Genomic DNA, 17,734 nt, shown 5'->3' with positions numbered 1-17,734 from the left:
CTGAGGGGCCACTGAATGCAGAACACTATCAGACCTGCGATGAAGAGACACAGAGGTAAGTGAGGGATGGGTTTTGGTCTTCAAGCTGCCCCCAGTGTGGGTGGGGATGCAACAGTTTCCCACACACAACAAAACACATGTGAAGGAGCCCCTTGTCCTCTGGTTTCTAACCTGCTCTCATCTGGGTCCCCTTAAACCAATTACGATCTTCTGTCTTGGGGAAAAGGATGGAATCTGTATAATTAACATCCAGTCAAAAAGCCAGGACTTGGCCCCCTCCCCCTGTGTGCCCTGGTTCCCTGTCAGCAGATCCTGGTCCTGGGCTTGCTTGGGTGACTGAGCTCCGAGCAGAGACGGGGACACACAGGTGGTGGTGAGGGGGCAGCGGAAGATTCGCTTGCTCCGCTTCCTTCCATCCACAGTCCTCCGGGTGGAAATCCACACCTGTTGTATTAGTTCCTATTGCTGCTATAAATAAACTGCCATAAGCTTAGTGGCTTCAAGCAACACGTTTATTCTCTTGCCGTCTGGGGTCTGCAGGGCTGTGTTGCTAATAAAGCCTCTCGGGGAAAATCCATCTCCTTACCTTTTCCACCAACACCCCTGGCTTGTTGCTCCTTCCCCGACTTCAGAGCCAGCAGTGTGGCAGCTTCCCTCCTCTCTGACCCCCGTCTCTCTCTTACCAGGAAGGAGCCTCAGAAGGAAAAAACCCACCCCAAACCCAAGAACAATATAGAAGGTTTACGCTGAGAAATCCTTGTGATTATATCGAGCCACCTGGAGAATGCAGGAGAATTTCCCATCTCAGGATCCTTACCTTAATCACACCTGCAGAATGCCTTCCGTTTGCCGTGTAAGGTGACCTATTCACAGGTCCCAGGGAGGTTAGAATGTGGAAATCTTTGTGGGGGGTTGAGTCTGGCTACTCCATCCATCCTGGCCAGCTGCTTTATCCCATTAATCAGCAATAAGAGTCCCTTCCTCCCTCCCTCCTTCTCTTTTTCTTTTAAAACTTAGATTTTGAGTAGGAAATATGTTCCCATGATTAAAAAATAAAAACAACATAGCACTGGGGTGGGAGGTGATGGCACCTGGGGACCCACCGACCTGGGACTGCACTGTGGCCAGGACACTTGGAGGCTCCCTCGACCTCCAGAGGGAGGGAGGAGACCTCGCCCCTCCCCACCACCCTGCCCTCCCCACTGTGGGTCCCCTCAGGCTCTCTTCACTCAAAAAGAAAAAAGCCCACAAAGAAACCCAGCCAAACTGAGCAGTCCTTCTCCCTTCCCTGTCTCATCCATCCCGTTTCTCCCTGTGTCTTCAGGTGCTGTGGTTTCAATGCCTGTGTCTCCCCTCATGTCCAGTGCTATGGTGTTAGGAGGTGGGGCCTTTGGGAGGTGATTAAGTCATGAAGGTGGGGCCCTCATGAATGGATTAATGTTCTTATAAAAGAGACCCTGGAAGGCCCCTTACCCCTCTGCCATGGGAGGATGTACCGAAAAGTCACAGGTCTTTGACCCAGAAGAAGCCCCTCATGTGACCTTGCTGGTACCCTGATCCTGGACTTCCAGCCTCCAGAACTGGGAGCAATAAACTTTTGCTGTTTATAAGCCACCCAGACTACAGTATTTTGTTACAGCAGCTTGAATGCACGGAGACAATAGGTAACCCTTTATATTAGAATCATGTGTATTTTTCTAGGGTTTTTATGAATACATGTATTCCTCTCTTACACGAAGATTAGCATGCTATCTATATATTGTTCTATACCTATTTTCTTACTTAGTATATCCTGAAGATCTTTCCCCATCAGTATAGAGAATGTCCCTGTTCATTCGTTTCTTTTACAGTCACCTAAAATTGCACTGTGTGGACACTCCATAGTTTATTCAGATCTACAGGCTCTCTCCTGTAGAAGGATGTTGGGGTCGTTTCCAGACTTTGCCAGTACAAACAGTACTGCAGTGAATTACTGTGTACATCTATTTTTCCTGGGTTTGTAGGTAGATCTCCAGGATACCTCTGAGAAGTTGGATCAGTGTGTCAAAGGGTAAAGGTGTTGGCAATTTCGCTCGATTTTTCCATAGTGTCTTCCTGTGGTTGCACTACTTTGCATGCCTATCAGCCACCCAGAAGGGTCCCCCACAGACCCCCCAGAGGGAGCCGTCAGCCTCAGATTCTCTAAACTGATCTGATAGGTCAACCTAGTATTTCAGTGAATGTCCTTGCCTTAGTGATGGAGGTCTTCTCTGGGGTGGAGGCCAAGGCCTTGTGTTTCTCATCTGTGTGTGTGCCACACGCCCGGCCTGGTGTATGGCCTCGTCTGCTATGCCTTCTGCAGGAAGCAGCATAGGAGCTGAGGCCTCAGGGGGTTTACTGTCTGTGCCTGGGGTAGGGGGGGCACTCGGCCTTCAGGTGGGAGTTAGTGGGGGGAGGGGCCTTCACACAGGCCTGTAGGTTCCATTGTAGCTAAAAGGGGGAGGCATCAAGCAGCTGCCGTCCTCCTCAGGGATCCAGTGCTGGGCATAGGTGGAGCCGTTTTCCAGAGGCCACACGACCACGAGGTCTCTGGACGCCAGGGACGGGTCCTCTGGGAAGAAGTTGAAGGGCCGGAGCAGGAAGCCCACGGAGTTCCCGGGCGTGGCTGTGTTGGGGATGTCCTCGGCGTGGGGGATGTGCAGGAAGCCCACTGTGACCCAGGCCACCAGGTCCTGCAGGAGAGGGGGGTGGGCGGTGCTGAGGACGCTCAGAGGGGAAGGGGTGGGCAACCCCCCTAAGCCCCATGTTTAAGGAAGGGGCAAATCCAGTGACCACCGAGCTTGCTCTCCAAGCAGCAAGCCGGCCCTCACCATCCTGGGACCGGGCACAGATCTTGGGACTGAGCGGGGATCTGGTCTCAGGGTGGGGCTGGAAGAGGGCAGAACTGGTACCTTGTCTTCAATGCTCTCATTGTTGTGAAGAAACTCCTCAAAGACCACAGGTGGGTCCCAGGGGTCGTTCTGGTTGAAGATGCTGCTGCTGCATAGCTCAGACTCCCGGTATTTGGTCACTGCCAGGGGATACCTGTCCGGGCAGAGAAGAAGGTAGCCTCCAGCCCCTCCCAGGGAACATCTTCAGGGTCAATGATGGGGGAAAGTTACTGCCTTCCCTCAGATGCGGGATCATCCCCTGGGAGTCAGCCAGACGCACTGTCCACAGAGGCTCCAGGGCTCCGCAGGGGCTCTGTACTTCCCCTCCCCAAACACAGAGCCACGTGACCAAGAACGTACACATGTGCACACACACACACACGCACATGCGCACACACGCCCAGATACATCACAGCATAGACTCAGAATCTCATGGACAGAAACACAGATACACACGGACACAGGGAAACACAGGGACACTGAGAAGAGCCTCCAGCCCTCCTGGCCTCCTGGGCCTCCCTCACCTGGCCCAGGTGACAGCCCGTTCCTCCTGCCAGCCCGGGGGCAGCACTTGGTCAGCCATGGAGTGGATCTGCAGTCGGTAGCTGCGCTTGTGGCCCCAGGGGTTCTCCTTGGGGCTGGTAAAGAGCAGGTACTTGGGCAGAGTCTGTCTGAAGCGGAAGGCCGCCTGACGCTCTGAGGCGTACGTCGTCTCCTGGAGAGTTGGCTGGACCAGGCGGTGTCTCGGGCTCCAGGGGTTGGTGATGTTTTCTAGCTTCATCTGCAGGGTCTGGAAGCTATTCTTGGTGCCTGAGTGTGTGCAGGGAAGGAGGAGAATCAAGCGCCCTGCACTGAAGCGTCCGCAACCACCCTGGGCCCTCCTTCCCGACCACACCCAGCAACAAACCACGGGAGTGAAGAGGAGGCCAGGGGCGTGCACTGAGCCAGACGGCAGTGGAGGGCAGGGACCGAGGAGCTAGAAGACAGCTCAGAGTCGGGCACGGCCGCTGCATTGATTCCACTGGGACTCTGACAGGTCCTCTTGAGGGCAGAGCTCTGTGTCTGTTTGCTGAGGCCTTGGCCCCAGCAAAGGGCAGCTGGCCTCTCCCCAGGGGAAGAGATTGTGTCAGTGCCCTCTGGGCCCAGGGGCAAGAGAGGCGGAGTGAGAAGAAGCTGCCCACCTGGTCACGGGGGGGCTCTTCTAACATGTGATTTGATGTCAGGCCAAATCCTGTCATTACGCCCATGTCATCTTTTAAGGTGACACCACTAACTCAAGAGACACAAGGAGTATTCCCGACGTCATTGCATCCACTCAAAGCACCAGGCAGCGACATTTCTTACACTCCTGGGCATTATCACCTCCCCCGCCCCGTGCACACCTTTCTCTCCGGTCCGTCCCCCTAGGGGGTCAATGCAGCACCGGGGGAACAGCTGGCACTATTCACGCTCACCATTTTGCAGGGGCACACGGATTTCGAGCACTGCAGGTCCCACGCATGCAGGCTGGGTAAACTCTCCTGGTATCGCGCTTCCAGGGGGAGTCTAAGCACCCTCTCCCATGAGTGTAAGTTATTGCTCAGATGCGGACATTTGGCCCGGAGGGTGGTTCCGAGCCCGAGTCCTACCTGCCACGTCCAGGTCAACGCGGTAATGCACGAGGTGGGTGTGCATGTTGCCGATCAGGTGTGTGTGCAGGCGGGTCCCATGGCGCAGCCCCTCGGGGGTGTAGAAGGTGGCGTGGACGTAGCCGGTGGCGTGCATCTTGGCCTCCATCACCCCATTGGGGTAGAAGATGAAGTCCCAGATATAGTCATAATTGTAGACCGTTGAAGTGGTCCTGAGCACCAGCACCTGGCCCTTGAGGCCCGCATAGAAGTTGAAGCCGTCGCTGAAGTTGGAGTTAAAGTGCCGCCGGATGGGCACCCCCGTAGGCATCTCGTAGAGACAGAGGGCTCGGGGGTAGAGGACAGGACCGTCGGCGTCGTAGTAGTGGAGGGCATCCAGGAAGGTGGCCGTCTCCGGGCAGTCGACGCCAGGGGCCAGCTCATGAGTGACGCTGCCCAAGCCCCAGCCGACGTCCATGTACCTGGTCTGCATGCCCGCGGGTGTGTGCCCTCCGTACAGCGCCACGGCCTCCTGCACGCTCACCTCGTAGGCTATACGCTCACCTCCGAAGTGCACGTCTAGGACCTGCAGCCCCGTGGACGAGCGCAGCCGGAAGGCGAAGCTCCAGCCCCCGTAGAGCACGGTGTTGCCCTCCAGGCTGTAGCGGGGGCCCTCGGGCTGCACCAGGCGGGGGCCGTTCGTGGTGATGGCGAAGTCCCCACGGGGCTGGTAGAAGGAGAAGAGGGCAGCCTCTGGTCGGCTCTCTCCATCCTTGTCCTTGGCGAGCGGGTCTTCCAGGACTACCGCGTCCACCTCTCCGTCGTCATACTTCTGAGCCAGCTCTGCGGGGCTGCGGTAGAACTTCCCGTTGTACCAGACCTGCTCCACCGTCCAGTCTTGGGGGTTCGTGCTTGCATGATCCACCAGGAGCTCCAGCCCAGTGGGGTGCAAGAAGTAGCCTTTCATGTGGCGCTGCAGGATGAACCAAGAGCGGCGCTGGCCGGACGCCAAGCCACGGGGCGCCACGTCTGTGAAGGTCAGGGACCGCTCGTGGCTGTTTCCGAACGTGAAGCCCGTGGTGCGACAGAAAAACTGGTGCAGGGGCTTGCTGGCCTCCTCCAGGGTGCGGCTCAGGAGGGTATACTCTGCCTTGGAGATGGGCCTGGAGGCCCAGGAGGCCTGGTGCCCGGGCCTGCAGGGCAGGTGTCGCATGTAATGGGGCCTGGGCAGTGGTCCCACAGCAAACTCGGTGATGTTGGGATGCTCCTGGGCTCCGAAGAAGATGACAGCCCGCGCTTCCCGAACGGGAGGCCGGTGACCTTTATCCAGAAATCTCAGCACGTGTTGCTTCTTGGGCAGCAACATCTCAACGAGGAACACGGAGTTCTTGGCCACGGTCAACGTGCTGGACGGCTGCAGCCTCAGCTCCTCCTGGGACCAAAGGAAGCTGTGCACGGCCTTCAGCTCTTGGGCACTCAGGTCCGCAAACACCCTGCCCTTGTTGCCGGGGGTCCGTGGGGAGTCCTCTGCCACGGCCACCGTCTGTAGCACCAGGATGGCAGCACCCGCCCAGCCGAGGGCCAGGGTCTTCCGCCCCATGATCTGGAATGCAGTGGAATAGATGAACTTAGTTTTATGGGAGGAAATGGGTTTCCACCAGGTCGGGTCTTGGACGACGATGTCCCTTGGCCTCGTGTTTTTCCCACAGACTCACTTCCTGGCTCGTCCCCGCCCAGCTCGAGGCAGCCCTCGGTGCAGCAGGGGACCCACGCAGCTCCCAACACTGCTTTGGTCTTTGCTGTCCTTTGATTTTAATTCTGCGGTCTCCTCCCTGGTCTGTAAACCTCTTTTAGTCCCGTGGATTTTCTTACTTGTGCAAACTCCTTTTCCCCTTCTCTGTGCGTTATCTCTGTGGGGCAGCTCTTATCTCTCCAGCTTTAGGTCACTCAGAGATTCACAGTGCCCCTCAAATGCCACAAAATGCTTATTGTGCCATGGGTATTGACGGCAAAACTGCATTTTTGATACAACACGATATTTTTTATGTAGATAAAATCTGAACTTTAGTGTAGAAGTTCAGAGATCTGGCTCTGGAGCCAGGCTGCCGGATTTCGAGTGCTAGTACAGCTCACCATTGGGAACAGCTGTGTGACCTTGGGCTCCTTGCTTAAACTCTCTGGGCCTCCATTCACCCAACGGTGAAATGGAAATAAATGGAAAAATCAGTTGGACAATAAGGATAAAGTGTTTAGAACAAAGCCTGTCTCCTGGGAAGCAATCAAGAAATGCAAGCTACTCTTTTTTTTTTTTTTTTTTTTTGCAGTACGCGGGCCTCTCACCGTTGTGGCCTCTCCCGTTGCGGAGCACAGGCTCCGGACACGCAGGCTCAGCGGCCATGGCTCACGGGCCCAGCCGCTCCGCGGCATGTGGGATCTTCGCGGACCGGGACACGAACCCGCGTCCCCTGCATCGGCAGGCGGACTCTCAACCACTGCGCCACCAGGGAAGCCCGAGCTATTCTTCTTTTTAAAGTTAACCATGAGGATATACTCTCTGATGCCAGAATATTTAACCTTCTGAGCCGCTTAGAGAGGTTTGACTGGTTAGGCTACAGACCTGCGCCTACCCAGGTGAGGTGCAGGACGGGCTGCTGGCCCTGCCCAGGCTTCTTTAGCCCCTCCAGTGGGGCCCTCCGGTTGTGGCCATCCAAGGCCAAGGCCATGAGGAAGGCACCTCAGGGTGCCGTCATCCCAGGGGGCAATTTAGGGAGATGCTCTTTCCCCCTCCATTTTGAGGGGAGGATCCCCTCCCCTCTGGTTCCTCATCTTGTTCCCTACCCGCCCCGCCCCCCCTGCACTGGTGGGAGGGACCAGGGACTCACGTGATCTTCTCTCCAGCCTGAAGGGGTGCGGGCGCTGTAGGGGCTGCTAGGTGAATCCAGAGCCAGCAGAAGGGTACGTGGTGAGCTCCTGTCCTACTATTAAATTTTGCTGGAGCCTCTTTTTTTTTTTTTTTTTTAAGCTAGACTTTACTGAGAGAAGTTCTAGGTTCACAGCAAAATTGAGAGAAATGTACAGAGATCCCATGTGGCTCCTCCCCGCCCTCCCTGTAGCTTTGCCGCTATCAGCTTCCCCCACCTGAGTGATACGTTTGTTACAGTGTATCACTGTGAACCTACAATGACACAACATTATCACCCAAAGTCCATAGCTTACATTAGGGTTCACTCTTGGTGTTGTACATTCTATGGGTTTTGACAAATGTGTAACGACAAGCATCCATCCTTATAGTACCATACAGAGCAGTTTCACTGCCCTCAAAATCCTCTGTCGTCCAGCTGTTCATCCTTCTCCTCCTCCTTCCCCTGCAAATCCTGGCAACCGCTGATCTTTTCACTGTCTCCATAGTTCTGCCTTTTGCAGAATGTCATGCCATCAGGATCATACAGGATGCAGTCTTTTCAGACTAGCCTCTTTGACTTAGTAATATGCATTTAAGTCCCTCCGTGTCTTTCAGTGTCCAAGTCCGCCATTTTTAAAATAATCTCTGATGAAATAAAATTTATATTTTAAGGCAGGACAAGAAAAAATTAAACATAAAATTCTGTCTCTGTGTTCAGTTGGGCCTCCCTCCCCAATGTGCAGTGTGCATCTGCATTACACATTAACCAGAGCCCCTCAAAGATGGGAATGCCTGCAGGACCATAAAGAATAATTTTTTTCTCTCTCTTCTGACGCTAGCAATGTAACTTCTTAGAAGAATAGTGTTCTTTCCCAGCTCTGTAAGGGGTCATGGTGACTTGCTGCCCGCTCCATGTGGACTATGCATCCTTGGTGAACTTTATATAAAATATCAGTATGTCATTTTGATGAAGGATCCTTTTATCTTGAAAATGTATATGACAGTGCCTTCAACTTCTAACAGGTGCAACAGTTCTCAGAGCTTTTTGAGAATCTGCTTCCCAGGTTATAATCCTCAGTTTGGCTCAAATAAAATTCCCTTTTTTTCTTCTTAACTTGATAGTTAATTGAACTTTCTTGGTGTAGTTGGCAGGACATCAGAGACACCCACCAGAGGACAACAGGAGTCTACACTGAACTGGAGCTTGGTACCAGCACAGGCGCTTTGAGCCCCACCTGCTTCTTGGTATTCTTCAGGTGCTTTGGTGAGTTCTTCCGATATCTGGACATCATTGCTTTAAATGACATCTTGAATTTTATTGGAGCTGTTTTTCTTGGGACTTGGATCCTAAGGGAATACCAGTACATTTGCTAGCCAGGGACCTAGGGGGAACTTTGGAGTGAACTGGTTGGTTGTCCTTTTTTAAAATTTGGCTTAAATTGGAAAGATTATGTACATATGGTCTGAACAAACTGTTTGCTAGTGAAATGAAGACTAAGCCCGCTCAGCTCCAAAGAAAAAGGAACACCTGCTCCTTCCGGCCACAAGGTGTTCTCAGGCCACTGAGAACCTACAAGAAGTGTCTGGGGATCAATCCTCGTGACATGTAGTGATCCCACAGAGGGTCCCACTACAATCATTAAATAAATTCTGCTTGCTGGGGAGGCATAACAAAGGCTGATCACCTAGTGCCCCAAGCACCCACGGCAGGTTTAGACTGTCAGAGGGAGGAACCAAGACGACTAAGAGAGTCAAACGGACCCAGGGGTAACTCCTTGGGGAGCTGGACTCAGAAGCAGCACACATTCCGTCCATCACACTGCCCTCAGAAAGCTGGTCAGACCATATCTGAATTAGGCTACCATATAGTGAGAAACTGTGCCTCAAAGGCCGAACAGCTCCCAGACCGGCAGCCACTCACCGGAACTCTGGCTGGCTTCGTGTACAAATGGAACAAGGCCAACGTTTGCAAGCATTTATCTTAACTCGTTTTTTTTTTAAACATCTTTATTGGAGTATAATTGCTTTACAATGGTGTGCTAGCTTCTGCTTTATAACAAAGTGAATCAGTTATACATATACATATATCCCCATATCTCTTCCCCCTTGCGTCTCCCTCCCTCCCACTCTCCCTATCCCACCCCTCTAGGTGGACACAAAGCACCGAGCTGATCTCCCTGTGCTATGCGGCTGCTTCCCACTAGCTATCTATTTTACGTTTGGTAGTGTATATATGTCCATGCCACTCTCTCACTTTGTCACACCTTACCCTTCCCCCTCCCCATATCCTCAAGTCCATGCTCTAGTAGGTCTGTGTCTTTATTCCCATCTTACCCTAGGTTCTTCATGACCTTTTTTTTCTTTCGTAGATTCCATATATATGTGTTAGCATAAGGTATTTGTTTTTCTCTTTCTGACTTACTTCACTCTGTATGACAGACTCTAGGTCCATCCACCTCACTACAAATAACTCAATTTCGTTTCTTTTTATAGCTGAGTAATATTCCATTGTATATATGTGCCACATCTTCTTTATCCATTCATCTGTCGATGGACACTTAGGTTGCTTCCATGTCCTGGCTATTGTAAATAGAGCTGCAATGAACATTGTGGTACATGACTCTTTTTGAATTATGGTTTTCTCAGGGTATATGCCCAGTAGTGGGATTGCTGGGTCATATGGTAGTTCTATTTGTAGTTTTTTAAGGAACCTCCATACTGTTCTCCATAGTGGCTGTATCAATTTACATTCCCACCAACAGTGCAAGGGTGTTTCCTTTTCCCCACACCCTCTCCAGCATTTATTGTTTCTAGATTTTTTGATGATGGCCATTCTGACCGGTGTGAGATGATATCTCATTGTAGTTTTGAGTTGCATTTCTCTAATGATTAGTGACGTTGAGCATTCTTTCATGTGTTTGTTGGCAGTCTGTATATCTTCTTTGGAGAACTGTCTATTTAGGTCTTCTGCCCATTTTTGGACTGGGTTGTTTGTTTTTTTGTTATTGAGCTGCATGAGCTGCTTGTAAATTTTGGAGATTAATCCTTTGTCCGTTGCTTCATTTGCAAATATTTTCTCCCATTCTGAGTGTTGTCTTTTGGTCTTGTTTATGGTTTCCTTCGCTGTGCAAAAACTTTTAAGTTTTATTAGGTCACATTTGTTCATTTTTGTCTTTATTTCCATTTCTCTAGTATCTTAACTCTTAAATGGCCAGGATGGAGCTTTTTTGACATTCTAGAGAAAGCCACCTTGATAAAACACCTTTTCGAAATTCTGACCCCGAGAGAATAAAAATATTCCTAGAAGAATGCTTGAAGTTATAACTCTTACTGTGTCCTTGCCTTGAAATGTAAACACAGCTCAGATCACCTGAGACTACAGCCTTGGCTCAATTAGTAGAACTTAAAACTGAAAGGAAGAAAAAAAAGGGAAAGATGTTTTTAAAGCAGGAAAATTATGATATCTCTGCCTGTGTCTGTCTGGATATATGTATGTCTGTGTGTACATTATAAATGTGATATGGCGCTAACTCCAGAAGGTGTTATCAAAATTAATTTGTAAAAGAGCTCTATTTGACTCAAAAGTAAGTGCTTACAATTCAAATATTTCTAAATGTAACTTAAACTAGCCCAATTTTTTTGAAGGATCACGTGATCTAGGATTAATTTTTAATGAGTAAAAACAAGTTTAAATGGATGGTTTAGTTAATACAGACATGTTTTTAGAGTCATCAACATTAAGTATAATACTTTTATTGTACCTAGGTTTACTGGAAATCAGTAAGCTCATATTATCTATGTTACAAAATTTGTAGCGAGATACTTAATGGTATGATGATAATTTCACAAGTAAAAAAAGAGAGATGAAAGGGATAAGAGCTTTTGGGTGAACTCTCTAAGAATAATATGTTTTATGGTATGTCTGCCTAAGAACAAATTCTCCAGATTTTTGGCAACCTGAAACTTCAAAGTTCTGCTAAATTAAATTAAATGATGGAAATTCATTGCATGTCTAGATCATTTTTAATAAGATAAATACTGAAACATTCATTGCTAAAGAAGTCTATGTTTACCTACTCTTGACCTCTTATTACAGAGAGACTAAATATGCTTGAAACTAATTATAAATATATTTTGTGCTTTATTGAAAGATTATACTATGAAATGGCATTTATTTCTAGAAATTAATTTTAAAAAGGGAATCTTGAGAAAAGAGTTTTATGCATGGTCAAGACTAAGATTAGATTTAATTTAATTTAATGAATTTTAATATTAAAGGTGAAATGATGTAAAACTAGAACTTGTTTTTTTCTCTCTTGTGAGGAAACAAGGGTTTTTTTTTGAAATATTGGTCTGCTTTTGATAACAGATTGTAATGTTTCTTTACCAGTAACTTTCTGCCCTTGCCTTTGAAATCTTTTATTGTCATTTTGGTTATGTGGATAAGTATTGTTTCACAGTTCCTTATGATCCTACTTGACCAAACACTTAAAACCTTTTGATATCTTTGATAAACTTTTCTCAAATCAAATTCTAAATGAAGTTCTTTTGACTTCTAGCTAACTTCGGGATGCTTCAGAGGGCCCCTGAACATCTCAGAGAGAGATATTACAATAATTAGGCTTATATGGTGTATTAAATTACATGGGAAACATTGTCAAATGAGTAATAATAAATCTTCTTATGCTATATTTTATAGGTAAATATTATTAATATAAAAGTTCTAGAAATTATATGAAGTTCCTAAAATTTGAAATGTCCTGGTATAAGTCATAATTCTAGTTATTATCCTAAAATGTTGTATGTCACAGAAATAGCCAAGTGTCCTTGACAACTGCATTGTAATCAGGTCTCTAACCATATTTTTTTTTTTTTTTTTTTTTTTTTTTTGCGATACGCGGGCCTCTCACTGCTGTGGCCTCTCCCGTTGTGGAGCACAGGCTCCGGACGCGCAGGCTCAGCGGCCATGGCTCGCGGGCCCAGCCGCTCCGTGGCATGTGGGATCTTCCCGGACCGGGGCACGAACCCGTGTCCCCTGCATCGGCAGGCGGACTCTCAACCACTGTGCCACCAGGGAAGCCCCAGCTAACTTCTTATGAAGTTGTTGCTTTCTGCTCCTTATACTACCTTGGTTTGATGTAATAACATTAACCTTGCAACTTTGCTTCCAGAAACACAGGAAGAAAACAACCATGACCGTATCTTGTTAACAGATTATCTTCTTGCTCCCAGGAATGACTTATAAGAAGCTGCTATTGATAAAGCTGACCTAATTTAATTTATAGATGGGTCCTACTTATGGGATGAACGGGACATTGCCGAGCCAGGTATGCAATAACGTCCACAATGGACATAATTGAAAACTTTTTTTTACCAGAAACAAAGTCAACACAACAAGCACAGCAAGGTTATCTCTAGCTTTTCAACTAGCTAAGCCCAGGTAACAAATATTTATACTGACAGTTGCTATGTTTTTGGAGTGGCATACAACTTTGGAATGCTATGAAAACAGTGAGGTTTTAAACCTCTTCAGGACAACTTATAAACAAATAGAAAACAGGTTGAAGAGTCATTAATCATTATACAACTGCCAAAACAGTGAGCAATTATGAAAACAACACGGCATTCCAAATCTGACACTGCAGAAGCTAAAGGAAATCAGCTTGCTGATGCTGCAGCCAAATAGGCAGCTTTAAATATTCATCTTGTCCAGCCTCCAGAATGTCCACTGCTGTCCATTAACCCTGCTAACTCAATACAAGATTTCTTTCTACAGGCTCAAGAAATCACCACTAAAGGAGAGAAACAGATATGGCAACAAAAAGGGGGAATTTTGACCCCTCCACACAAATATTGTTTAGACTGATAAAACAAAATGAAACCTAGAGTGTCTATTGAAGCCCAATGGCTATTACTCCAACATGTACATTCTTTAACCTGTTGGACGTCTGAAAAAAGGTTTTTATGGAGAAAACAATATTTTGGAAAATTTCACCCATAGTGGTGCAGAGGAAATATATTATATTATTGACAGGGACTTATTGAGACAATTAAAAAAATTGGTAACTACTTTTACAGCAAGCTCCCAGGAGACGAAAAGGATCATGGATTACAACCTAGAGATTTTGTTTATTGGAAAGGACATCAGATAAAAGATTCTTTGCAGCCATGCATTAATCCATGCACAGCCAAACTGAAAGACACTAATTCATGGCCTCACACCTCTCATCTTAAAAAGACCCCTCCACTTGAATGGACTTTGATCCCTGTTTCTGGTACCTGGCTTCAACTAAGGCGAGCATCACCAAGCTAGGATGAGAAGAAGATGACAAGAGTAGCAAACAACTGATCCAAGAGTCGAAACCAGGCCGGTAAGACCCATCCTACCAGTTCAATTGTACTGTTTACCAAAAGTCTGTCTCTCTATCAAAAAGTTATTGTTTTATTTCTAGCTATGTTTTTGCCCCAAAGTTTAGGATAGGAAGAAAACTCTAGTAACACTGTCACAAAATATAGTTACTAGGGGCAATTTAGCTGCTGTTGGATTTGTCATCCAATGCCTAAGTCAACACAAGGCCGAGATAACCCCACATAACTTTTTGTCACTGACTTTTCAGATGTTTCTATAATCTATAAAAAGTCTCCCCATTGGCACATATCTCCATATTGGTTTACTACATTCAATTAGTTTACTCAGTTCTGAAGTTTCTATGATGAGAAAGTGATGCTGAAAAATCAGATGACACTTGATTTTTAAAACTGCTTTGCAGGGGAAAACTTATGCTATAATCCAGGCAATGTTGTGCTTTCATACCAGATGAGTCCTCTAATATAACCATCTAATGACTCACATAAGAAATCAGATTTCTGCACTGGGGAATTCCCTTTCTAGTTGAAATGAAATCTTGAATAAATGGTTCCGTTCTGGGGATTCATAGCTTAAATCTCTGCTTCTGACTTTGTTATTGTTGTTGGCCATATTGACTGTGTTCTATATCGTTTATAGAGTAATAATCTCTTATGCCTCTTGATGTATATTCAAAACTCCACCTAAAATACTGATGTCTAAATGACTTGAAACTACTGATCATATCTATAGCTCTGTATAAAATAGTGGGCATGCACAATTCACATACAGAGTAAAATTGGCATGTCTTATTGGACAACCTAGAGTTGACTATCAGTCCATGCCAAGCATTCTACTAGCCTAATTCCCTTAAAGGAAAGGAAGAACTGGGCTGTTAAGACAGGGCATTGGGGGACATGGTGGATCCAGAGCAGATAAGCAACCATCCTGGCATTGGGGGACCAAATATTTGATCACCAAATGCTTTCTATTGAAAGATTAATGATCAAAGGGGGGAAATAATGAAATAAAATTTACATTTTAAGGTAGGATAAGAAAAAATTAAACATAGAATTTTCTCTCTGTGTTTGTTTGGGCCTCCCTCCTTCCCTCCTTAATATGCAAGGTGCATCTGCATTACACATTAACCAGAGCTCCTCAAAGATGCGAGTGCCTGCTGGACCGTAAAGATCAATTTTTTTCCCTTTCTTCTGATGCTAGAAATGTAACTGCATAAAAGAATAGTGTTCTTTCCCAGCTCTGCAGGGGGGTCATGGTGACTTGCTGCTTGCTCTGTATGTGCTTACCTGGACTATGCATCCTTGGTGAACTTTATGTAAAATATCAATATGTCATTTTGATGTATGATCCTTTTGTCTTGAAAATGTATATGACTGTGCCTTCAACTTCTAACTGGCAGAACAGCTCTCAGAGCTTTCTGAGAATCTTCTCCCTGAGTTCTAATCCTCAGTTTGACTTGAATGAAATTCCCCTTTTTCTTCTTAACTTGGTAGTTAACTGAAGTTTCATCAACACTTCTTATCCCCAAATTGCTTTCTGCTCTGCTAAGGAGGGAGATGAGGAAGAGACCTGTGGTTCTTTAACCCGAACTTGGCTATTCCTTTAACCTTTCCCTTTCCCAATACCATCCTCTGGTCCAATGTCCAAATGGGCAGTGGGTGAGGTGGACAATGGCAGTGAAGCCATGGGAGAAGGGAGAGCTTAGTGGCCAGTGAGACCTCCATGCTGGGAGATGTGAAACACTCCCTCTCCTCCCCACTGCTCATCTCCAGCACCCGGAGAACAGCAGCCACCTCCTCACTGCACATTTCCCATCTTGTCCCCGGGCAGCTTGTGCCCTGGAGTGACACCTTCTGGGCTCTTGCCCCCCTGTCTTGTGTATTTGTTTCTCTTGACCCTTCACTCCATGTCCATCTTCCCTTGCTTCCCTCCTTCCCAGTCAACCCCTGCTTGACTCTCCCCGAATATCCCATCAGTACATACCTGTGTGCTCTGCTCTGGGCTCACCTCTGCTGCCAGACTTTGTCTCTGACTCCTTGCGCTTTATCGCTCTATTGGTCCCGCCCTGGAGGGAGGGACAGGGTGAGGCATGTGCTGACCAAGGTGGTGACCTACAGCTCAGGAGGCTCCACAATGGGCAAGGGGAGTGGTACAATGAAGTGCATGGGACTCTGGCTGCTGCAGCCCAAAAGGCTCCTGTTACCCCAAGTACCCAAGTTTGGAAACTGCTCAGTCCTTCACCACTTTAGCAGCTGGGTTCACTTCTGTTTTCCCCAGCAACACCTGTGCCCTAGATCTGCTTGCTTATCATCCTCCTGCTGCAGGGACACCTTTCACAAGAGTTGTCTGTGTTTTCTCTGTTATGATCTGTGCTGTGCCAAGGTCCGTTAAAGTAGGTGGTGAGTTTCAGAGGCCGGAGATAAGGACAAGGAGAAATTTACTAGCAAGTAGTCTCACCTGAAGCAGATATACGGGCAAAGGCAGAAGCTGGTAGAAACTGACACCAAAACAAAAAACAGAGACTTTAACCCATGTGTAAATGGAGAATCAGAGACAGAATAGTTTGGGAGAGAGAAGCCACTGAGCTGAGACTCCAGAAGAAGTCATATTAGCCATCTCTGAGACCCTGACAGGATTCAGGAAGGAGGGAGGAGTTGGCTGGGAAGAAAGTCTATCAGGATGGCTGAGGCTGCGGCCCAGAGAAGGGAAAAGGGAAAGGGTGGGGTGGGGCAGGTACCTATGCCAGGAGGGGAGATAGTACTAGAGTGGCTTAGTTAGATGGCAAGGGCAAAAATGGGCAGGGAGGGAAAGAATAGTCAGGAACATTGTGCGGCTTGGGAGAACCAAGAGGTCCTTTTTCCCTTGCTCACCAATTCCTGATGGCTTATTCTTTTATTATTACATGCCTTTTGTCTTTCTCATCATTATCTTCCTGCTTCTTGCATTGCAAGTCATTTCAGTATTTACTGACAGCTAGATGAAGGAAGGAGAAAACTGTTAATCAACCTGATACTTGTTTGCAATTTCAGAAATCAGAAAGTCAGATAACAAGTGTTGGTGAGGATGTGGAGAAATCAGAACCCTATACAGAGTTCACGGGAATGTAAATGGTGCAGCCACTTTGGAAAACAGGCTGGCAGTTCCTCAAATGATTAAACATAGAGTTACCATATGTCCAGAAATTCCACTGTTAAGTGAATGAGAAATGAAAACATATGCCCACACAGAAACTTGTATGTGGATATTCATAGCAGCGTTATTCATAATAGCCAAAAGGTGGAAACAGCCCAATGTCCATCAACTAATGAATGGATAAACAAAATGTGATATATCCACACAATGGAGTGCTATTTTGCATTAAAAAGAAATGAAGTACCGATACATGCTATAGTATGAATGAATCTTAGAAACATGTGAAATGAAAGAAGCCAGTTAAGAAAGACCACCTATTATATGATTCCATTTAAATTAAGAATCCAGAATAGGCACATCTATAGAGACCGAAAGGAGATTAGTGGTTGCTTCAGGCTGAGGAGGGGAGGTTGTGTAGGTGGTGATACCAAATGGATGTGGGGTTTCTTTCTTTCTTTATTTTTTTGCTGTACGCGGGCCTCTCACTGCTGTGGCCTCTCCCGTTGCGGAGCACAGGCTCCAGACACGCAGGCTCAGCGACCATGGCTCACGGGCCCAGCCGCTCCGCGGCATGTGGGATCCTCCCGGACCGGGGCACGAACCCATGTCCCCCGCACCGGCAGGCGGACTCTCAACCACTGTGACACCAGGGAAGCCCTGAGGTTTCTTTTCGAACTGATGAAAATGTTCTAAAATTGACTGTGGTGAGGGTTGTATATATCTGTGAATATACTAAAGTCCATCAAATTATTTACTTTATGGGTGAATTGTGTAGTAAGAGAATGCTATCTTAAGAAAGCAGTTTTTAAAAAAATAT

The 17,734-nt window shown here is 47.3% G+C and overlaps 1 protein-coding gene across 1 annotated transcript; it reads right to left on the bottom strand.

Moving 5' to 3' along the window:
- Positions 1-1,207: 1,207 nt before the first annotated feature.
- On the bottom strand, positions 1,208-16,078 carry AOC1 (amine oxidase copper containing 1). The gene is given in 7 exon segments (XM_082632694.1): positions 1,208-2,711; positions 2,931-3,063; positions 3,434-3,719; positions 4,538-6,119; positions 15,769-15,771; positions 15,773-15,843; positions 15,846-16,078. Coding segments are annotated over 7 exon segments (2,376 nt in total). The 5' UTR covers positions 15,877-16,078; the 3' UTR covers positions 1,208-2,441.
- Between the last annotated feature and the right edge of the window lie 1,656 nt (positions 16,079-17,734).

This window comes from Mesoplodon mirus (genome assembly GCF_964341445.2).
Source record: "Mesoplodon mirus genome assembly, chromosome: 9".
In the NCBI taxonomy this organism is placed as follows: Eukaryota; Metazoa; Chordata; class Mammalia; order Artiodactyla; family Ziphiidae; genus Mesoplodon; species Mesoplodon mirus.
Note: the sequence above shows the minus strand (reverse complement) of the source record. Positions and strands in the feature narration are given on the sequence as shown.